The sequence below is a fragment of the Temnothorax longispinosus genome, chromosome 12, assembly GCF_030848805.1.
Source record: "Temnothorax longispinosus isolate EJ_2023e chromosome 12, Tlon_JGU_v1, whole genome shotgun sequence".
Lineage (NCBI taxonomy): Eukaryota > Metazoa > Arthropoda > Insecta > Hymenoptera > Formicidae > Temnothorax > Temnothorax longispinosus.
This window is the reverse complement of record NC_092369.1, coordinates 11,563,834-11,588,213: the sequence shown is the minus strand read 5'-3', so window position 1 is coordinate 11,588,213 and position 24,380 is coordinate 11,563,834. Positions and strand designations below refer to the sequence as shown.

The 24,380-nt window shown below is 50.6% G+C and overlaps 1 protein-coding gene across 6 annotated transcripts in view; it reads left to right on the top strand.

The window, feature by feature from the left end:
- The first annotated feature begins 3,060 nt into the window (after positions 1-3,060).
- Positions 3,061-24,380, top strand: part of Dati (zinc finger protein datilografo) — an 89,364-nt gene continuing 68,044 nt past the window's right edge. For 5 of the 6 annotated variants that reach the window (XM_071795151.1, XM_071795149.1, XM_071795154.1 and 2 more), the window contains exons 1-2: positions 4,446-6,190; positions 7,925-8,035. In XM_071795151.1, the coding sequence (XP_071651252.1) occupies positions 5,120-6,190; positions 7,925-8,035 (1,182 nt within the window). In that variant the 5' untranslated portion in view covers positions 4,446-5,119. Of the gene's footprint in view, positions 6,191-7,924; positions 8,036-24,380 lie in introns of all 6 variants that reach the window. The other variant, XM_071795152.1, reaches the window with a different exon arrangement.

Below are 24,380 nucleotides of genomic sequence, written 5' to 3'. Positions count from 1 at the left end.
ACGTAACCGCGGAGTGTAAGATAGCGATCGAGATAGACAGAGACAGATAATCGGTTCTTACGACTCTCTCCTACCCTCCTTCCGGGAGGGTTTTCTTGGCCGGGCGAAACGGAGACGGAGAGCGGCCCCACTCTCTTTCTCTCACCCCTTACGACGCTTACCCCCGTACGAGGCGTCGGCGGAGTCGGCGGCGGAGAATCCCCCACCCACCTGGGCGCGGGGTGAAGGGTGAGGAGAGTTTGAGGAAAAGGGGGAGATAGAGCGCGCGCCTCGGCGTCGTGTCTGGTGGGGGCAAAGGAAAAGAGGGGTAGCTTGAAAACTCCTGTCCTACGGCGGCCTCAGTTTTTCGTCCTCCCGGAGGTAGATTTTCGTCGTGGGTGGACGCGGCCGGGGTCACGAGTCGGTCCACGGTAACCTGGGCCCGCGCCCGGGCCCGTCGGACCCGCGTACGAAATCGCCGCGGTAAGAAACGACATACGGCGAAGGCGCCCCGAGGTGGCCAGAAATTTCGCGGCCGCGCACCACCTAAGACAACGCCCCTACCCGAACACGCGTTCTTTAAGGCACGAGGGGGTGGCTTTTAGTCAGACGCACGCGGTCTGAGAAGCGCGCCACCACCGGCCCCCGACGGAGAAGGACTTAGCGTTTCTCGCGAGCCGCAGACCCGAGTCAGTTTCGGTTCCTCCTCCGTCAAGGACTCGAACGCGGAAGAGGAGAGAGCTTTTTCCCCCCCGTCGTACGTCGTCGTCGTCGTAGTCATCGTCGTCTTCGTAGTCGTTGTCGTTACCGTCGTCGTCCTTCGAAGAGGAAGAACAGTGTCTTGGCCGATACCGTGCACGAAGGTCGCGAGCAGCCGGACCGAGGTGCAACGATCATATTACGCGTATTACCGACCATCACCGACTGCCGCATCTGCCCGTCTGTCATCCGCACTTGGATCTCTCCAGTAAGGGATCCTCCGGATTCTTTCTCTCGGAATATCCTGCCTCGGCTGATCTTGTGTCGCGAGTTGTGTGAACGTAACGACACTTGGCGACCGTGCGTCTAGGTCCGATTAATACACCCAATCGTCAACGCGTCTGCTATTTGCCTCTTTTTCTACTTTCGTGTGATTTTACTCAGTTTTCCCCACTTTCGGTCCGAGACCACCACACTGACCCACCCCCTCCTATTCCCTGTTCCGAATCCTGACATGCCCGGTACGTCATCGTCGCCGTCTCGACAGTGTTTCGTCGCGATCGCACACGCTTCGATCCCCTCTCGATTTCCGGTGTGGTACGATGTGCTTCGGTAAGATCGCGAGAAAGCGAACGACAAGAAGGCAGATCGGGGAAAGGACAAAGGGAATCTCGATCGCCGTTATCTCGAAACCTCGAAATTGATGGTCACGCGAATCATCAGTTTGATGCTCGTGGTTGCGGAATTACATAGCGGACAATAAACGTAACGAATCGCCATGTCGCGAGTAAACGAGTTAGCGATTATGTGAATATCTGCGTGCGTGATCATTTCGGGCCGTTAATTCAGCGGGCAGCCGACAATGCTCGTCACGTCGCGTAAACCTAGTACACGTCGCGTAAACCTTGTACACGTCGCAACAAATTATTTGGCATTTCATTGACATCATCGTCAATGCGTCGACCCTATTCATCGCTCAGTGACAGCCCCTACAAAAAAAATCTGACCGCGTTTTCGAAAATAATTCGGGAAATAACGATGTAATTTGAAAATTGCAGCAAAAATATAAATTCTCAATTTAACGAAGGAACAGTAAAAAAATTATAATAATCGCGAACGTAATTGTACAGCAGTGAGCGGCAGTGTCATAGTGTGACATCGCGTTATTTGCCATGATGTTACGTCAATGTATAAATCGCAACTTCACGCTACATTCCTGAGAATATTCAGTGCTCTGGACATTTATTTTTATCCTATTCACTGTACTCTGATTTATTACTCATTGTTATATTGGCATTACTTTTATTTGAATAAATATTTGATTTATCGACATGTTACTCTCTTTCAGTTATAAACCTTTTCAGTTCTCCATACCGGCTTTCCTGAATTTTTGCATTACGCATGATACAGTCCCGTATCTTTCCCTTGTCAGTGCTGAGCACGATGCGACGGCAGAAGACGTTCGCGCACTTCGCTTTCGCACTTTGAGCCAGACGATTTTTCTAAAATTCGAAATTAATTGGAAAATCCGCGTCAACGACAATCGGTGTAACATAAAGAAGGACATGAATTTGTGTAATGTTAAATTATCGACACGAGAGCTGGATATGTCAAATGGGCGAGATTTACCATGCCGCTTAATTAGTGCGTGCTTCTGACAGTGCTGGTTGAAATTATTGTTTGTGTCGCAGCCGGAAGTGTAACCCTTCATAAACGTCAGTCGAAAGAGAATCGCATTTAACGTTACCTCGTAAAATCATAAGATGATAAAATCTCGAGGCTAATGTCTTCCTGATATAATTCGTGAAATTTTATTAGAATTCTTCTAATTCGATTCACGTCGCGTTATTCGGCACTCGATATTTTTGCACTGCGACAGCTGATTTTAGGCAGTCATCTAGCAAAAATCAATGTTTTAAATAAATGTGAAACGCTGTTCTCACGTACCGGGAGTCAGAATATTTTACATCTTAATATTATCGAATTTATAATCGGATCTTAATATTATCGAGAGTCACAGTGAATTTTGTGACAGCCTTCGAACGGTCTAATACCTTCGAAGATGTCTCATTGACATTCGAATGCTTTCCTGATCGTGAACAAAACGTGTAAAACAGTTGCCTATGACGTAGAAAAAATTATAGTGTTGATGTTGAATGTTCGTCGTGCGTGACGTCGAACAACGCAAAAATGTATTTTATTTTTTTGGATTGCAGCTTCGAGCGGGAGACGCGTTGCAGCGAGAGATTCCCGCGTAGGAGAGGAAGACTGGACAAAGCGGAAGAAGCAGAATAAGACGAGCAAAGCAGAAGCAGAGAAGCAGAAGAGCGTAAGAAGACCGAGAGCCGAACGAGTAGAAGCGGGGTTGCAAAGAAGAAAGTGATTAGCGAATTGATCGCGCGTATCCGAAGATAGCGAGGAAGAAGATAGAGGACAGAAAGATCGGGAAAGTAGCTACGGAAGCGCAGAGAGACAAAGATCGAAAGAGATAGAGCGAGCGAGAGAGAGAGAGACAGAGAGAGAGAAAGAGAGAGGAAGAGAGAGAAAGAATCGGAAAGAAAGCTCGACAGAGAACCCCGCGCTCATACATATATATTTCAGTGTGTTCAAAAAACGAGTGTACCTAAGTGCAATATTAATTAAACCTAAACGATAATAAGAAGCAACCACAACTACCATCGACGATATCGGTAACGACGAGCGGTGATCGATAATCGAATAGAATTCCTTTTAAAGAGTTAAAACGCTAGAGTCGCATTTCGAGGAGGAGTCATCGACGGACGCGACGCAGAAGAAGACGATCGGAGGAAGTAGGCAGAAGCAGAAACGGAGTGACGGAAATCCCGGAGAGAAACGCTCTCGTCCCGCTTAAGAGAAATCACAGAACTCACCGATTCAGGCCGACGCGCATAACAGCGGACACCAACTTTTCGAGCCTGTTCGAGCGCGTTCGAGCACACACACACACACGCACGCACACACAACACGCACGCACATCCAACATAACGGGGCTAAAATACTCAGGGCAAAACGGGACGAGCGGTAATCATCCGCGAGTGCGATTTCTCACCCCGAAGAGGAGCGGAAGCCCTTCCGACCGATAAACGATTCGCGTCCGCGTGGACTATCCTTCTCGTTCACACCGTCCGGGCTGGGCAATCCTGAATTTTAACCTGAACTTAAGTGTACGCTAGAGTTTAAGTTAGATAGACGAAGGAAAATAGACCGTTCTCCTATTTGCTGGAGAACGTTCGCTCGCGCGCGCAACAACTCACGCAGACCACACATATAAATCACACACACATACATTTACCACACACCCAATCATATGAGGACACACGGAGGAGGGGGAGAAGAATAAGAAGAAGAGAAGAAAGAAAAGGACCATCGAAACCGAACCGCGAAAACGTGAACGAACGCAAACGTACGCGGCACGACAGCCACCTGCGTACGTAAGAAGTCATCACGATAAAAGACGCATTACGGACGTACAATCACCGATCGGCGGTGTTCTCGCGAGAGGCATCGCAACCGACAGCAACGACATAGGGGAGGCGCGATAGAGAAGAAGAGATCTGGGAGAAGATCCGGAAGAGGGAGTGGAGGAATCATAAGAGGAAGTTTCATGAGCCAGGCGGTAGGTAGCAGGGCCGGGAAGTCGCAGCAGGTGGCGAGTAACTGACGTTGCCCGCCGCCCACGTCGAAGCTCGGCGCGGCGCGAGGATCGTTATCGTTACGACGATCCCGAGGCTGAAAGGAGCGGCCGAGCGAGGAGAAAGGTAGGAAGGAACGGCGGCGAGCGCAGAGGTGTGCCGGCCGTCGAGCTGCTTACCGGAAGGGGTGCGAAAAAGCGGGCAAGCTGCGCCGGAAGGGGGTAGCCCGGGCTTCTCGCGAAGGCCTCAAAATTTCGGACGCGACGGCGGCCCTGGACCTGCGTGCCCAGACGCAAGCCCAACCAGATTTCGGCCAGCTAGACCACCAGCAGCCGCAGCATCACCATCAGCAACAGCAGCCGCCGCAGCAGCCACAGCAACAGCCGCAACAACAGCAGCAGCAGCCGCAGCATCCGCAGCAGCAGCACAACCAAAATCCAGAGTCGCGTCCTCACCATCACCTGCCACAGCAGCATCATCATCAGCATCACCCGGGGAATCATCTCCACTCTGGCGATTCGGGGGGTGGGATAGGAGGTGGAGGAGGAGGCGGCGGTGGAGGAGGTGGCGGCGGCGGCGGAAGTGGCGGTGGAGGAGGTGGCGGCGGCGGCGGAAGCGCCGGTGGTGTTGCTGTTGTTGCTGGCGGAGGACCGCCCGGACCCGAGCCGGACCGGTCCGCCAGAATTCACGACGAGGAGGACGAGGACATCACCGAGCGGGAGGACGAGGAGGAGGACGAGGATCCTTGCAGCTCGCCGGAGCCCGACCTTGAAAACGAATCCGAACCCATGGAGATTCAAGCCTCGGCTGTCACGGCGGCAGCCGCGAACCTCCACGCGCTACGCCAGCACGTATTTAAGATGTCGGATTACTGGCAGCAGCCGCAACGCGGTCCGCCTCAACATTCACCCGGCATACAGCATAGTCCAATCTCGAATTCGACGCAGCAGCATCAGCAGCAAGTCCAGCAGATGCATAGTCCGCTCGGGCAACAGCAGCAGCAGCAGCAGCAACAACAACAACAACAACAACAACAACAGCAACAGGCTGCGGTTTCGCAAGTGCAGCAGAACGCGAACGCGACCCTCGGCCAAACTGCGAGTCCTCAACAGCAGATGCAGCAGCAACAACAGCAGCATGCGTTATCGATGAACCAGACTAACCAGGGCCCGCAACATCAGTCTTCCCCGGCACCGACGACGCCGTCGCCGCAAGCGGATCATCAGGGCGCCATTGCCTCCAGCATGGCCCAGAGTCTGCACAGCCTCGCCCAGGCGCAGACGATGTCACAGGCGTCAAGCCCGTCTTTGGCGGTCCAAGCCGTCCAAGCAGCTCAGGCGCTCAATCAGAATCTGGGCCAGGCACTAACCCAAGCGCTTACACAAAATATGCAGCAAAATCTCGGACAAACCTTACAGCATAATTTGGCACAGAGTTTGACGCCGAGTTTATCACCGCAACAGCAGCAACAACTGCTCAACCAACCGCAAAATCTAAGTCAAGCGAGCCAGAGCCTGCAACAGAACATCCAGAGCCAAGCGCAGAATTTATCCCAGACGCTACAACAGCAGGCGCAGAATCTCACGCAGAACCTCGGCCAGGCGCTTAACCAGCAGGCGCTGCAGCAGCAGGCGCAAAATCTCACGCAAAATCTACAGCAAGCACAAAATCTCACCCAGAATCTGCAGCAGCAGGCGCTCAACATGGCTGGCACCATCGCGCAGAACGGCGGTCTCGCCGGTATGAACATGTCGGGCAATCAGCAGCAAAATTCACAAAACTCCATGCTGAGTCCGGGCGCAACCAGCCAGGACTCCCACGACGCCACGCTCACGGAGAAGCTCGTCAACGAGTTGCAGGTGAGAAGCTGCGGGACGAACCGGAGTCCCCGAGTTTTACATTCGCGAAAAAAAAAGTCTATCTCCCCCGTTCCACGCGTACATTATGAGCGCGTGCATACGTGTCTTTTTCTATTATCTTCCGCTCGCGCGCTTCGCGAGAGAAACGGACGGGTGTCCCGCGACTCTCCGTATCCACTGCGAAGAGAGCAGCGATAAATAACTAGGGCGAGGCGACCGCGATAAAAATACATAACGCACCGATAAATAGGGTCATTCACTCGCAGGCCGACAGACGCCGGACAATACTTTCGAGCGAGGTTTCTCTCCTCGCGGGGAAAAATATTTATTCAACGACGCTGTCGTCCGGCAGCGTCGACTGGCCCTAAGTATCGCGAGATATCAAGGTCCCTCCTACATGTTGACGTTCGTGTAAATAGCGCGGTTTCAACGCTTCGCGAAAGTTTGTCGTCTCGCACAAAAATGAGGCGCCAAGTTATAGAACGTGCGTTACTAATGCAAATTCTCGCTCAACGACATACCAAATGCCACTTCTAACTTATCGCCTATGTAACGCGCTGCTCGCGAACAACGTTTGTGTGGAAAACCAGCGGAATTCGTACGCAATAGCTTTTACGTTAATTTAGCGTCATCTTAGCGTTACAGAGTCACATGTCATCAACAATTTCGTCGGTTTGATTACGTGACTGTACTCAGATACGCTGACCACGGTTCGCACTAATACACAGACGCACGTACACGCACACATGCACACCAATAGGGTACGTTGACTTACTACATCGTACTAACTTACACGATCGTGGGAGAGAGAGGGAGAGAGAGTTTGCGGGTGAGTGAGAGTGAACGACAGAGAGAGTGAGCGAGTGAGTGAGTGAGAGAGAGAGAAAGAGAGAGAGAGAGAGAGAGGGAGAATGAGAGAGGAAGGGAGAGTGAGAGAGAGAGTGAGAGAGAGAGAGACCGAGAAAGCACGCACACGTCAAAGTAGCAGTGCGGTCCGCAAATGCGAACGCGGCCCACGCACACCAATGCCGAGAGATGCAGATACGTCGTCTCCCGGGGTTCTTGACCCGCGCAACACAGATAATACCATACGCATACGTCATACGGTACGCCGGGAAGATGTTACCAAGAAAATATCGCGCCGTGTTTCTGCGACGGCATGGGCCGCGGAGTCTCGATACGATGAGGAAAAGAGAGAAAGAAGAACGTGAGAGTGCGTGTGTGTGTGTGTGAGAGAGAGAGAGAGAGAAGCAAAAAATCACATCGTATCTCCCGACAGATAGCGGAACTTTGAGATCGCGTTAGCAAGTCTGAGCATCGGCAATTTGTAATTAGAGAGACTATAAATATCGCTTACAGGAAGAACCGACAGAACCGAGAAAATCTCTTAGCATGGAGACGTTTCGCGATATGATACACTTTTGTAGGAATCTCGTTTTGCATTATCAAATGATTATTATCGCAAGTACCGATATTAATTTACACCTTATCGGCCTCGATCAAGCGACTCCGTAACTATACCTTCTGCGTGCCCACACGAGATAGAAATACTCATTCCGTCACGCCGTTCTCGGCTTGTCATTGCCACGACAGAACGCGTTTGTTTTTATATTCGAAGTAGCACTCGCGGACTACCGTCCGACGAAAAGGAGCTTTGTAGTAGAGACGGTTAGTAGCGCCAAAAGGACGACGAGGATCAGGGACTAACATGAGCTATCCTATCTTGCCTGATAGTCTCGTGCCTCTGCGGCGGGGCTTGGAGGTGCAGTAGGTGCCGGCGGTGGTGGAGGAATGGGCAACATCAGCGAACGCACCCTCGAGGAATGCTGGTCCACCCTGCAGCGAGTGAGTTGAACACTCAGCCCGTTCACAAAATCCCTTTTATTAACGCTCTCCTTGCCCATGCGCGTGTCCCTACCTTAAGTTCCTCGCTTTCTCTCACCGACAGCCGAGATTCTGTGTCGCTGCCGTTTTTTTTTCTTTTACATTTCATTTAACTTGTCGATCCTGCACGTCGCAGACGCGCTGCGTCTCGTTTCGCTCATTGACATTATTTTTCTTTCGTTTATCGACATTCAGCGCCATTCAGTTCGCTATATTCTGCCCGATTATGATTTCGCTTCCGCGCGAACTCCCCTGGAACGTCTCGTTTGCATCTCGATCGCTTTGCTCACTTATTCTGTTCGTCATTTTGATTTGGATGTTATCTTATTATTTTGTCTCTTTACCCGCTGGCATGTGTCGTATGTGTATCGTATATGTATCGCCGTTCGTTTTGTACCTCGTCGGCTGAATGTGTCGCCTTGTTCCTGTGCATTGTGTAATAGTCTTACTTACTCGTAACTGACCGCCAGCGGCGGTTCGAACGATCCTCGTTCTCGCTCGCGCTCGTACTAACGAGCGCGTCGTTACATCACACTAGAGATTTAACGGATGACGCGTGGTATGCGGCGAAATGTGCGTCTCGCCGTACAGTAACGTTTAGCGCTTGTGTCACGCACGCGGCGAGAAAGTACATCGATCGGTAAGCGGCAATTTTTCGGTCGACTGATCAATCGCGCTGATGTATCCGATCAGCTTGCACGATCGTCGACGCGAGATGCATATCGGGGCTCCCTTGCGCGACTTTGCGCCAACAACGTTGCAAGCACGAAAGTACGGGAAAAGAAAGCGGCCCTAACGAGCCATGAATTACGTTAAACTGTCGACTGATGAACGGAGCGTGAGATCCCGGAAAGGAGAGTACGGCGCGGTAAAAAGGCGGGATACTCTCCCCTTCCTGCTGGAAACTTTAAAATTCTCAACCCCAGGACGAAACAACAATTTGTTTCGTTAAGTAGCCGCAGCGCTCTTTTGTTTTTGCGGCTTCTTTTATTTTAGCGGCGATAGAGGCGGCGGTCGGAGTGACGGCGGAAAAGGTAACGGAAGGAGGGAGGCGGGAGGCAATGGGGGGTTGCTCGGGCACCTCGTTCTCCCGCCGCGCCGTGTTCCACCTCGTCCTTCCTTTTCTTCCATCGCCACCTTAAAAGCCGTCCCGCGCCGCGCGCGCGAAGCGAAACTTTCGGAAAATCGCAAAAACGCCGAGCGATGGCGAAGTTTCCACGTTTCCCCGGGATTTAATTAAAACATTCGCCTCCTTTGTGCCGTCCCCACGCACCGTTCGCGGACCGAACCGTCGAAGCGACCCATCGTCCTTTCATTATGTCCAAGCGACGGGGACTGATATGAGTACCCTCTCGATAGGCCGGACTTGATTCTTAACTCTTAAAGCTTAAGGTTCATTAATCTGTTCATTAATCTGTTACGGATTTTACTTAATGTTAAATTAATATTATAAAATTATAAAAAAAGATCGTTGCGCACATAGTTATATTATATCAATTATAATACAATAGGATAACACAGCCTCACGGAAAAATCTCAAGAAGCTATGTGTGCTTTAATTAAAATCTATAATCTTCGAATCTTTAATCAAATTTAATTCAACTGGATTGTTTAATTAAGAATTGATAAGAATAACACACGCGTGTGCGATCAGCTGTTGTCTCTGACAATGACGCCGTCCTGATAAAAAAAAATTTCGGGGCACTTGAGGATTTATTGTGAGCTCGTGGGAAAGATGAAGGGTTCCGCGGAGTAGAGAGGACGAGACGAGTGCGCCACGATATTACATAAACATTCGCGGAGAACCGTTCTCAGGACCGGGGGTGCACCCGCGTTTTTTTGTTCTACCTCGCGCTACCTCGAAAATTAAAATCCAATTATTTCGACGCCTCTGCTCGACCCGGGTCGGCTGATTCAAATGAATTTTTTGCCCGCGCTTCTCCCCAATTCGCTCTTTCAACGCGCGTTAAACCGGTTCGTACGGCGCAACGATCATTGCCAAGTTGCATCCAGACCGCGATCCACCCTTGATCGATCCGGGACTACGATTTCGGATTGAGCTGACAGCTGCCAAGAGAAACCAGAACCGTAAGGAAAGAAGGAAGGAAGGGGAGAATGGGAAAATGAAAAAAGAAAAATCAGAAGAAAGGAATACCAAAAGAGACGGAGCTGCTTTCTAACGAATGTAAATTATTGTGACGTATTATCATTATCTCAATATGCATAAGAACCTCGGTGTAACAAACGTTTTTATATCGAGCTTTGCGCTGTATGGAAGCTAAAACATTTTGAGAATATATATAAACTTTTGGTTAAATAATTAAATAGGAAACGAGAAAGACTAACGATAGAAATTTAATAACTCACTTTCGATCGCTGCAGGATCGACAGATTTCTAATTATTTTAAGATATAACGAAGAAAATTAATAAAATGCAGGCGCACGAAGCGTGACGATAGTCGCAAAGTATATGATTTAATAATCGAGCGCGACGCGATGCAAAACGATCAAATAATGACTACGTTCTTCTCGCTTCTCTTGGCACGATAGCAAAAAACGAAAAGAAGCGCATATTATCTATTTGGCGGCGTGGATACATCTCGCTCCGGCATGCAAATCCCAAGGAATCTTTCTCACGTTGCGTCCCTCGGAGAAGCGCAAGCCTTTTTTTCCTCCTCATGCCCGGAAGGCTCCCGTGTACTATTTAAATAACGGTTCTCGCGCGCGTGTCATTGTTTCACCGTTCTTTCTCTCTCAGCGAGTAACCCTTTTGGTTACCGGGGAAAGGCAGAGAGAGGTGGAGTGGGGTTGTTCTGTTTCGAGTCGAGGAAGAAAACCGAAAGGGCGGATGACGGGAGGGGAAGGAAGGGGGGGTCAAGTTCCGTGCCGGATAGCCGTTACGGCAAAGACAGAATTACGACGTCTCAAGACGAGGGGTGCCCTCCCCTCCCTCGTTTTATCCCTTTTCGCCCGGTCCCGAGCGAATCGTCACGGAGTATCTTGGCTTTTCAGTAATTTTCTATGATTTTCGGATCGCATGATCGGCAACAATAACGCGCGCGCATCCGCGACCTCTTCGAAATCGGCCTAATCGAATGCGTTCGATCGCTCGTGAAAGTCGGTGAATCTGTGGAAGAACGGCGGGTGATAATGGCGATGGAGATTTGTTTCAGAAATCTAATTTTCTCGGAGAAGACAAAAACGTTTCTCACGAAAACGTCGTCTATAAGTGACAGAAATAACATCGAGACATCATTTCGCGAATGTAACTAAATAAAATGTAAAGTCAGAAAGAAAATAGCGCGAAAAAAGAGATATCAAAATGCACCTACTAGCGTAATTAGTAAAAAAGAATTTGTGAAAAATACCAGAGCGATAATACTGACGGTAGTGCTCACAAAAGACTCGGAATTTTCACATTGAAATGACGATACGCAGCCCTTAATGACTTTCCATTCTGTTTCCACGAGTAATCGAAACCGTATGGATGCATTTCGCTAGCGGGCTGCATCAAAGCACGACTACCGTTCGCAAATGACATGTCAAAACTACGTGATTGGTACAAAGAGTCGTTTACGGCAGAGGAAGGTGGAAGATGCCGCGTCGCGACGGACCCAGGCCCCCGGCGCCGACGTGCACACGGTTCTTTCCTTCTCACTTTTCTCCCCCATTCCCCCGTCTTTCGTATGCGGCTTCGCCGTGACCTACCCCAAACAAACCACGAGAAAAAGAGGGAAGAGGAGCGGCGTGGCGACTGAGCCGCGGGGGCGGCGAAGAGCGCGGGGAGAACGCGCAGTAGAGAAAGAGAGAGAAAGAGAAAGAAAAAAGGAGAGAGGGGCGTCAAAGGGACGGAGAGGGGAAGGAAGGGAAAGAGAGGATGGAAGAAAGCCGCATTCGCGCCCACACACGCCCGAGAGGTTGCAACACGCGGATGGCAAAAGAGTAGAGCTCTCCTCGTGCGAGAGAAGGAAGAGTGCGCGCGCGGAACGGGGAGGGGTACGCGGAACGGAGTTTATTCTTCGTGCTTTTTTTTATCGTTCGTTGACTCCGCGCTCCTCTGCTGCCGCGGCGAGAGTGCAGCGCGCTGCTCCACGATAAGATTGCACTCGCAGGGGCGGCCGGGAGAAAGAGATAGAGAAAACCTTGTTCCACGAGACAGAGCGAAATCCGCCCGCGCACGCCATGCGTACCCGACGCTTATATTACGTTTCAGCGCGTATATCGCGGAAATATCCCGTCGTGGTATGTTCGCCGGAGGTCCGCGGGGAATCGAACGACGAATTTCGCCGATTATCGTCCGACTTTCGCGAGAATTTGCGATAATATACGGAGTAGAACGACGGGGAGACACGTGTTGCGCGATTATCGCGCTCAGGACAGAAATACACAGGCTTGAGGCTATTCCAGAAGCGCGAACTCCTTTTTAATGACGTATGCATATATCAACAACAGTCGTGGTATTTCCGTAATGATTACATACATTACATGGCGAAGAAGACAAGAAAACAGAAGGGTGAGCGTCGCAAAACATCGGTTCTCCGATAATAGACGGGCGAAACTTTTCCGGTGGCCCACGCGAATATTTGTTGCGGGCAATTATGTCAATTAGCGGCACGTATTCGCGCGACGAACCAGCGAATTCGTTATTGAGCGGGGCATGCGAGCCCGCGCGAAACCCGCCGCGAGCGAGTAAAGGCGACGACGAAACACACACACTTCGCCGAGGTAACTGACCTCAAAGTTTCCCATAATGCATGCACGATTATAGGGCAACGTAGGGACCGCACTGTTTTCGGCCTTGGTGCACGGGGCGATATTACTCAATATACGTCACGAGCGTGTATCGCCCGTCTATAAATTCGTCCATGTGTAATAATGCGGCGTAGCGAAGGAAATTCGCGACTCGCAAATAAATTCGCGTTCGATCCGTGGTCTAATTTTAAATTTCACAACAATCTCATAGATTCCGTATCGCGAGTATTTTGCGATGAGTGTTATATGAGTGTCTAAATGGTTTCTTAGCGCGTCTGCGGAGCGACGTTTTACTCGGCAACGGTATTTCGAACCCGTCGAACCGAAAGGATCGAAATCGCTGACGTAAGATAATAACGATGCTACCGAGACAAAGAAAAATAATCCGTGACAGAGAGGGGCGTGAAGAGAGGACGAAAAGAGACACGGCTATAACTGGCAGAAAAAGCGGGGCACAAACGCAATGGTAGCGAGAGTTGCCATTTCGTGGCTCTCTCGCGGTCGAGAAATCTCGGGGTCCGTCCCGCGAGAGAAAGAAAAAGAAAGAGAGAGAGAGACCGCGCGCGTATCCGAGAACCTCTCTTCGCCTCTCCTCTCCTCTCTTTCTCGCTGGGGCCGCCGCGAGCGCGGCAAAAGATCGTTGCCCTTCTAAATATAAGTTTGCAAAATCGAACAGAGCAAAACTGCGGAGTTTTGCCGCGGTCTGCGCCGCTCCGTGTGTATATTGCCGCTGGATCAGCCCCCTTCTTCTTCTTCTTCATCCTCTTCTTCTTCGTCCTCTTCTTCTTCTTCTTCCTCTTCTTCTTCTTCGTCCGTTTTCTTCCTCATCGAACCTTCTCTCTCTCTCTCTCTCTTTCTCTCTCCCCTCCCCCTTCACGCCTCCTGTATCCCGCCGTGAGCCATGTCGCTTAGTCCTCCGCCACCACCGCATCCTCCTGGACGTTCTCCTCGTCCCCCTCAGTTCTACGTCCACCTCCACCATCTACTTCGATCTCCCTCTCGTCTGCCTTCTTTCTTCACGTCGCGGCCCCCCTCGTGGACCCACGGCCTCAGATCCCCACTGTCGCTCCGTGACCTCGGAGGTCCGCGAATCCGCTCCTTCGGCCGCGTCGACTTTCGGGCGAAATTCGCGCGTTCGCACGAAAGCGTAGTCGTAGGTCAGGATCTGGCTGCGAGAGCGCGGGAAGAAAGGAGAAAAAGCGCGAGAAGGATAGAAGGAGAGAGACGCGCGAGAAAGCGAGAGGAGAATAAGTTCTCCGAGTTCCCTCCGCGGCGATGGCGAGACAGATATATCTGTGCATTTTGCGTGCACTCGGAGCTGATCGTTGAAATGCAACGCAGCTAAAATGACCGCGGTTTTCACGATTTTCTGGACACGCGCGTGAACTTAGTGCTTTTAGAGTTTTTAGACAGATATATCTTTTGAAGAGTTCCTTGAAATAATTTGTAATAGAATTATGCTACAGAGAGAAAAAACCGATTTAAAAATCATTGAACAAATAAAACAATTGCGAAATTACTATAATCGGCATTGGTACGTTGTGACTAAGGCGGAACTAAAATAACAAGAATTAATGTAATTAATCTTGAAAAATAAAGTTTTTTAGATATTTAAAATGTAGTAAATTTTTTAACATGGCACTTTTTAAACTTTTATATAAAAGAAACAGAATAAAATATAAATTCATTATTAATATGACATTATATATATATATTAATATGGCATTTATAACTGTCTTGAAAAGATTGCCATTTGCTCGAACGGGTCGACTACCGAAAAATGTTGGCCCAAACGTAGTCGTAGGTCAAGATCTGGCTGAGAATGCGAGGGAGAGGAGGACGCGAAAGAGAGAAGAAGATGGGCGCGTGGGAAGAGGAAAGGAAAGCGAGCGAACGAACGATCTCCGCAAAGAGGGAGGCGCGGGGAAGAAAAAGGCGCGCACGCACCAAGGAGCGGAGATAAAAAAGCGCGAGCGGGCCGGAGTAAAAAATAGCCGATTCGGAATCTGTGTCAGCGAGGCCGTTCAACGACGGCAACGACGACGCCGACAACAACGGCGGTTCACCAATGTCACTCGCGCGTTGCACACCGCGAGAAAAAAAAATCCGCTAAAGATACGACGGAGAAGTATAGATGTTTCTTTATCCTTCGAGATTAAAAATGGAGGTCAGACAATTAGAAAGAGGGGAACCGATCGTCTCGCGGCCACGAAATTAACTCGGTCAGTTAAGAAAAAAAAAAGAATCGCGATTTCCGCGAAAGAGAGGGTGTCTTTGTCGAAAGTCCCTGAAAGACATCTTAAAGATATCGGCGTGAGCAACTCGTATATTGAGATACATTTTTATGATGCGGACGAAAATCGAGTGGCTGCGATAATTGCTAATTAAGAAAGGCGCGCCGGTATGCTGTAAATGGATTAAGACACACTTCTCTCTCCGCGCGTGAATTTTATCGTGCATTTTTGCACTCGAGGTATAACTATAACGCTCGGATAAACGGAAAAGCAACGACCGTTCGGAGCCTGCATGTTGCAGCAGCCAGCGTTCCCGGCATCATCATCATCGTCATCTCGTGCATGCGTGGGTGAATAGCCTGGCTCTTCCCGAGCGCGAGAGCGGGGGGAGAGAGTGAGAAGTCCGAAAGGTAGACGGCAATAGATGAAATGAGAGAGAAAGAGAGCTCGACGAAGAGACAGCGACATGTGCAAAACTAACGCGAGACGAAGACGGAAGAAGCTGCGGAGAAACTATGAGAGACAGAGAGAAAAAGAGAAAGATGGGCACTGTCGGATAGATACTCCGACTCTCTCCGCGCTTTCTTTCTTTCTCTCTCGCTCTATCTCTCTGTCTATTCCTCTCTCGTTTTAATCGTGTCCTTGTCCCGCCGATGGACGCAGGAGGAAGGTCCGCTCGGCGAGTTCGTTCCACGGGTCCGACCGTATCTTCCATGGGCCTTTATCCCCACTAGAATTTATCTCATCACGTTACTATGCGCCTACGTCCCCACTAGAGCACGGTCCCAAATTTAACGAAAGACCATTGGTCGATCGCATACTACTTCCAGATTAGGAACTCCCTCCGTGCCAATCACTATTTTTGGCGGTCCGAACTAGGCGTTCTATGTCGCTCCCGAAACCAATGGAACGCTCTTCACCGACATGAGTCGTTTCGATGGCTATTTGCTATTTGATCAAGCTCGCATACAGTCAAGTGGATTAACACATATATAGACCATTATATGATCGTACAACGAGATTTGTCTACTTGCGAAATCACTGTCTTTAAATTCTGTGAAAACCTGCCCGACTTTCGAACGACTTGGAGTGCGATCCTTGATTTAAACTTGGCGTCATCGTTGTAGATCTATGCAACCCTAGCCGTCCCTGAAACCCCCTGTAGATAGAGCGTGCGTTGCCGGCAATAGCAGCAGGCGCTACCCCACTCTCATACTCTCCTGGATCCGCTCTGGTGGCTTCTCGAGGCGAGTACTCTACCTTCGGACCTTCGCGCCAGTGCTCCCCACCGTATGATGTGCGGCCAATCCGCGACGAGGACGCCGGCATGAAGCCTACGCGGCGACGGCCAAACCGATTCTCGCCGGCGCCCCAGCATTTTATACGGAAAAGACTCTTTAACGAAGCACAAGGTGCGCACGCACGATCAACTTCACGCGACACCACGCGCGCACCGCGTCACACATACATACGAGGAGGCGAGAGTGCGACGAAGACGACGACGACGACGACGCCGACGCCGACGCCGACGACAACGACTGCGACGACGACGACGACGACGACGACCATCACCACCACGAAGACCACGACAGTACCGACCACGAGTACCAGTGATGTTTCTCACTTCATCATCTCCCTTTCCTCTCCCACGCACTGTTAACCCAGTAAAAGAAACAGGGACCAATCTGGGCGTTTAAAAAAAAAAGAAGCAACGAGTGGTAGATTATTGGGACCAAGAGAACGCAGGAATTAGCCAGTGAGACCGATCGACAGAAGACAGTGGATTCTTGAGAGAAAAGACCGAAAGAAGAGAGACAGCTACCGCTCATTATTATAGGAAGAATTTCACGAGGAAACCGTACCGCGTTCACACCATCTTCGAGGGGCCAATGTGGGGACTTTCGGGGGAACCGCGAAAGAGCCTCGAGGGTGTCGAACTGTCGATCTGTCTCGTTTCAGACTGAATAGCAATAACGCTTGTGAAAGAAGACTATTGACAACGTGTGCGCGGTTGACAGCTGACAGTGCGCTAGGTAGATCCTCTCGTCTCGTCTCGTCTCGTTCTCCGTTCCTTCCTTTCCCGCTTCTACGTATTTCAATTCCGTCAGTTCTCCAAACGCTCCTTCCTCGTTCTCTCCCCATTTTCTCGACTCCCTTTCCCTAACTTCGTACAGTCTTCTTCTTCTTCGTCACCCTCCTCCACCGGATCCGCCGCCCCCACCAGAGCGACCAGCCGCGCCGCGAAGTGCCGAACGATGAACTCGGGCAACAGTGTGCCATATTTTGTGATCTTTTTACCTAGCTCCTACCACTGCGATTTAACTGTGATCCACCTACTGTAAAGACTCGCGCACGAGAGGTAAGAGGCAATATAGAAAACCATAAATACACGAAGTCAATAGGAATGCGAGTCAAGTTACTTGCTCACCTTCTTCGAAAAAAAGTGATGGAAAAGGTAAACAAATAAACTGGTACTTGACCGGTGCCTTCATTGACTACGTGTAAACCTGGTATCACCGCGCGAGGGGGGAAGAGGGGAGCGACTGGACAGCAAGCGAATGTCCTGGCACCTCGTTTCATTTCCGGATTTGCTCCATTGTACGGCTAACATGGCTAACCTGCCGGTAGTTCCGGTACCGCAAGCGGAACTAGCCAGGGCGACGTCTTCGCTGTCCACGCGCTCCTTCGTCATACGCATTCACGAAACCGGCCGCTTAGCCTTAAGACAGGCCCCACGTCAAACATGTCCTTCCTCAGGATCGCGTACCGCGGTCACACATTCCGGAACGAGGACGACGCGCTCCTTCGAGCGCGAACGACACTGCCCACTGAATGACGCGACGCCGAGATACCAGAGAAGAAAGATCTCCGCGTTTACCGTTCGTGAAAGCCTTACACTACGCGCTTCGCGAAAAACTTGCACTTTATATTCCCGCGCATACTCTTCCCTTTCCGAACAAAGAAGATACTCGATCTGCCGGCACTCCGTTCGATCCTTCTCTCGAACGTTTTCCTAAATCTGTCCCCTAACGAAATTATTCCAAATATATGTGAACAAATCTATAAAAGCTTCGCGAACTTAAAACGTCGATTCGGTACATTTTGATTCGTTCATATTCTATGCATAGTGCCATATATCTCCATCTTTCTTAACGCGGCAACGTTGGAAAGTATGATTTTCGTGATATGATAAATAAAACTCATAATCAGACAGTCACATTTAACGCTAAATGCGAACCGCGAGTGCAAATCAAGATCACGATCGCGGATCGACGTTGACCGTGTCTGTTTTTCGGGGTATACCGATCATGCGGGGAGGGAGGTACGAGGCGCATCTCGACCTACTCCAACGTCGAGACGGACTGATCGACCTCCCGTGACGCTCCGTCACTTGCCAGTCGGCAACAAACTTATCCCGGACGGTTTCGTGTACACGGCTCGGCTGCATAAGTTCCGCGTAATACTATGTATCAGTATTTTTCACGACTCTCAAACCAGCGCGGCAGGCGGCACCGTAGACGACGAGATCGCTTGCGTGTAGAAGGAAATGAGAGTCGAGAGTGAGAGGCGTGGAGAGTTTGTGGAAGGAAAAGAGAATAAGAGAATCGGAGAGAAAGAGAAAGAGAGTCAAAGATAGAAATTACTCGTATGCTAATAAACTCTACGAGAACACTTATTATAAAATAAGAAGAAAACATAATAAACTCTTTCGAAACTGAGAATAAAAGTAAACCTCTGAAACTTTCTTTAAGATAATAAAAGACGTGAAGACTGCTTGGGGCGAAGGAGAGAGATAAATGAAAGAAAATGTTACGCGTGCTGATCGCGGATCGCGCGTACGCGCAAAGAAAAATGATTTCGCTGGCAAAAAGCCAACCCTTCCCCGCGCGTTTCTCGTGGGAATTTCGCCGGGAGGTTTCGACGAGGGGAGAAATTTGAGTTACCTGCGGGTTGAGAAAAAAACTCGCGATAGGCGAGTAAGCTTTGTTTTGTTCGGATAACGAGCTCTGGCGCTCTACGAGCGGAGGAAAAATCATCGGCCCGCGATAGCCAGTCATCTTGTTACATCGTTGCGGTTGATCAACGGCGGGCAACAATCGGAGCTTGTACTCAACGCTGCTTAATGTTTCGTTCGGTATAGCTCGAGCGGTTATTTATCTCGACAAGCGATCTATTAAGCATTCCGACGCTATATTGTAACGCGCTTTTCCCCTTGGGTTCCCCTTTTTCGGTACGAGCATTCGCTTTTCCGAGTTCGTTGACACCGTCGCCGCCGCGCGATTCGCGAAGCGCGGGTGGAACCGAAGAAAAGATAGAAAAGACGAAAGGCGGGAGACGAGGGGGACGGGATTTAATGAGAAGAAAAGACGCGCGGTACACGTCGCGGAGAAAGGGAGGGCGGAATGAGAGGCTGGCGGGGAAAGAAGCAGAGAGAGAGAAAGAAGTCGAGGAGGATGTGGCAACGGCGCGAATGCAGAATGCACGCTGACATAAAACATACATATATGCAAGATGCAGCGGCCAGCATCCTGCGTTCTCTCTCTGCCAGGCGCGCCGCCGCCGCGCCGCTTGCGGACGGCTCGACCGTGAGCCACGATGTGCAGCACGGCACTCTCGGGGCCTTCGGATTCCACGCGATTTGACTCGGTGTTACTTTTGACTATCCTCTTACGTCCTGGGAACGTTGATCCCGCTTTGCGCGAGACCTTCGCAAGAACGCGTCGTTACGCGACCTTCGCCACATGGCGTCACGATATTTCGCACCTTGGCCGTCACTCCAAAATCGTATCAATATTTAATCGCTACTCTCATTCATGCTCTACGATCGTGCCTATCAAAGATCAATTAATGTTAAATAACTCCGTTTAGCGCGTACTCCGGTAGACATTATATAAGGCACATAAAAAATCAGGTATTTGCTTGGAAATAAATATTGAATTAAATATTATGCATTATGCTAAAAAAGATAACTGTGCCACTTTTATACGTTGATCATTTTCGATTGGTTTTTAAGAATCAAACTTTTCAACTCGTATACGCTTTGCAATTTTATTGCACGTTACTTAGAATTATTTTCCAACACTGTTTCTCACGTCTTACGTAACTTGACAAAGAAAAGATTATCGCAGCTCTAATCGCGTTGATCTTTCGAGCTCCATCTGCGCATCGAAAACGACGAGCGAAGAAAGAGATCGAGCGCATCGCGCGGCTGGTGAACCTGACCTCCGACAACGTAGCGGCGTCGGAGGCGTTCGGCATTCTCCCGAAGTCTCGCCGAGTCTCCGTCTCGTTCTGATTCGTCTCTCTTTCTCTCCCCCGAGTCACGCTTCGGCGTCATTAAAATAAATTAGAGATTATCAAAGACAGTTCGCCGGCTTTCTTTCATCAGCGACTCGCAGCGGAGCAAGACCGCGACCGCAAGACCGTTTTAGAAAAAAAAAATGTCGCGAAATGGTGAAGTATTAACGCACGGTTTCTTACAAAGTCAGATTCTATGCTGCTTTTAAAATCGTCGAAGATAATCCGTCGCGACATGTTATTCTTAAGAAAATTCTCGGTTCGCGGATGATTCGATGATAAGATAGCAGTTGGTCGAACGCGCGCAATTTCTCACCGGCGCGTCAGGGTCGTCTCCAGGTGTCGAGGATTCAGCAATCGGTCGCGTACTCGGTCAAGGTTGCGCGGATATCGAGACGTTAATGCCACGTCGCCTGATCGACCGGCTCGCAAACGCAAACGTGGTCGGCGTGCCAACACCGGCGGCACGGCGCGGCGGCGGCGTCGTTTCGCGCGAACGATATTTTCGATATTTGCATTTCCGCGCGAGAGTCCACGAGAGCGCCAATTTATTACACCGCCTCTATACGTCCCCGGCTTGACGTTAATTACGCTCGAGATAATTTTCCTGCTCTGCGACGTCGTAGTTTCACTACTCGCCGCGGCCGATCGATTCGCGATCTCCCCCGTGCCCCGTGGACACATACCCCTTTCATTTTATGATCATCGTTACGATATTCTACGACTTATCGGTCCGAGCTCCAGCTGTCGCTGGTAGCTCTCTGAAAGCCCCGTTTCTCGAGCCTGGCATGCCGGGCTCGTGCATGCTGCCCGGGAGTAGGCGCGCAGGAAACGAAAACAAAGAGTCGGAAAGAGAGCAAGGAGGAATGATTTTCCATGGACTGTACCGGCGGTACTGACCACCGACAAGCCTGCTCATATTGTCTTACCTTGCCCACAGACGCGACCACGATCACCGCGTTCGCCCGCCCGCCCCGTCATGTCTCCGCGTCGCGTCGCGTCGCGTCACGCCGACTGTTAGCATACGTTTGATACGATAATAAAAAATGACGTGACGCGAGAACGCAAGGTTACTGCCACAAGCGGGGCCGGCCGATACGTCCGTATGACGTTGGCGGCGACGAGGACCCCACCAGGCCTCCGCAGCCTCTCTCGAGAGCATGACATGTCTGCGAGCGTGAAAGTAGGATTTCGTCGCTGGCCATCTTGCGACGGCAACACGCCCGCGAGAAGGAGAGGAAGGAAAAGACGGGGAAGCGAAACGGAGCGTGATCGAAACGGAGTACTGCGGAATTGCATTATCGTCGTATGAATGCGAAAGAGCCGCTACCGGCGCGGCGCGCCGCTATATTGCGACGCGGCTTCGATCACCGCGAATAAAAACGGAACGACTCGCCGCGCCGTGCCGCGCGTACCGATTTGTAACGTCGCGTCGCGCGTCAGCTGAACGTCGGCTTAATTAATATCGAAGTCCATTTATCGCGGCTCGTTTACTACCATGCAGCCGGGCGTCACTGCGGTTCTCGTTGCTCCGCGCGCGCGGAGCGCAGCGCGATCTCAAGAACGGGAGACAACGGCAGAGTCAGCAGGGAAGGAGGGACCAGACCGGGTAGGGGCCCCCAGAGAGGAGGATGGAGAACCGGCGCGTAATCTGACACGGTCTTGCACGGATGCAGCCGGTTCTTAAATCCGGTATTATTTGCCCTTTTTCTTACCGTACCGAAAGTGTACGACAAGTCGACGACGACGACGACTCGCGCGCGGCGCGGGAACTTTGCGCGCCGTTACGCACGCCGTCGGATCGGTCCCCTGGCACTTATCAGCGTGACCTCCTCTCCTCTTCCTCACCGGAAGAAAAAACTGAAATGTATTCTAAAATGTATACTTAATGTTCGCCGCAATCTTGTATAACTCTTATTTTTATTACCCTCGCTATATGTGAATCGCCTATTTAATTGCTCGTTATTAATATACAAATGAGAAGCGGTTTATTAAGGATACCTACGCAGGCGGAAAATAGCTCCATCGACGCGGATCGGAATATCGCGGGACCGTAGCGCGTTCTCGGCGCAGCGGGATGACGTACGCGCGCGACCGTGATGTAACTCGTTGCATTCGACTTGCGGACAGTTGGGCGAAGCCGAAACAATTGCGGCATAAGAATGCAGCCGCATTCTACAATACGTATACACGGCCGAGAGAGCGTCCTCGTTCGTAATTCCGCAGAATGCGGAAATATCGAACGCCGTTGGAAATCCCGCGTGCGGAGCGAACGCGCGTGGACGCTCTCGGCGTTCCTCACGTGTACATACGATGTCGGTCGTTCATTATCGACGACGTTCTCATGGCGATACGAAGGGCAAGAGGGACGAATAGTAGGACAAAGACGAGGAAAGGAGAAAGAGCGAAAGAGCGAAAGACCGGAGAATGCGAGGACGATCGCGAAAAGAAGCTCGATCCCGATAGCGCGTGCTCTCACGCGATCGTCCGCGGGGCGGATCGATATCGCGGACTTTCGCGAATCGGGGAAGGAACGATAGAGATCGCGTAAAGAACAAGCGATGATTCGGTCATTACGTGCGCGCGGCTTCGCGCGCTCTTCCGTTTCTCCGGTAAGTCGCAACGACCACAAGCGGCGCGAATCCGCGTTGGCGGCGCGTCGCGTCGCATCGCCGGCAGCATCGACCGTTGCCCGCCCGCGAATCGATATACAGCGATTAAAACTAAAATATCCCAGCCGCGGAGAAATGTTAAATTACGCCAGGCCGGCCGGGCCGGCGCGGGCGCGGGCGCGGGCGGCGCGGCGAGGCGTAACGCCACCGTCCTAAAAATGAGGATCCATAAATAATGGAAGAATTTGCGCGTGGATTCCCTAATCAGCATACCACCCATCGAGATACCCGGTATATTTGTATGCAAACGTTTGTAAGTGCACGAGGGCCCGGCAACGAGGGCGATGGAGGAAGCGGGAGGGCGACGGGAAAGACGTGTACAGGGGGACGATGGAGCACGGCGACTCCGCGATCACGAGCGTCGACGTCGGTTGTACGCGCGGCGTGTATACATATTTATACGCGTGCGGAGTGTAAAGCACGCGCGCGTGCACATTGCGAACGCATGCGCGGATCGACGTGTGCATGCGTGAATGCGTGCACGCATGATGACTCAGAAAGTCCACGTGACAGTCGCGACGAAATCGAAAGAGACCGAAATCGAGTCGAGCCCGACCTTTTCCGACAAACTTAAGATCGACTTTTTCTTCACAAAGATGTTCAAGACAAGTCCAAATTACGAGGTTAAAAAATTATTGTTATTTTTCGTTATCCAGCTATTCTGATTACCGGACAGTCTAGATATTTCGCGAGTAGATCGTGCGTAAATGTGCGACGGATGGTCTATGCGCGGAATATGTAAATCATCGCCTTTTAAGTAATCTAAGTAGATAAACGATAAAACGCAACCGCCGCTTTCCATTATTCGAGTAATCAGATTCTGCATAAAGTTTAAATGTCTCACGTGTAGACTATCCGTAGACGTCGTCGGTGGCGCAGATTCCTCCCCTTTGTCATCGCCCCGCGATCTTCTCTAGTATTATAGGCGGAGATTAACGGCACCCGGGACTGCTGGAAAACATAAAGCATAATTCTACATTGAGAAACAATCGGTCACATAATCCCTGAGTGATATATGCGTGCGCGATTGCGTCGCACGCGAATTAATTAATTTATTTTCGATTGCATTGACAAGTGTAGCGCAGTTAATCGTAGCGCTATCTTATTCTTACGACATAGCTATCTATTTGTTACGTTTGTGTCGCAAAAGCGATCAAAATCCCATCGATTGGGTCGCGTACGGGTACATCATCGCCGATAGCGAATGTATCGCGAAACTCGCGGGCGCGTGTAAAATTTGACCGGAAAATTCGCGAGATTTATTTTTTTCGCAATCTCGCGAAACGGGAGGCTGGAGAACTAATGATAAACAAATGAGACTTGGCAACGCGGCCGTCGACAACTGCAGCA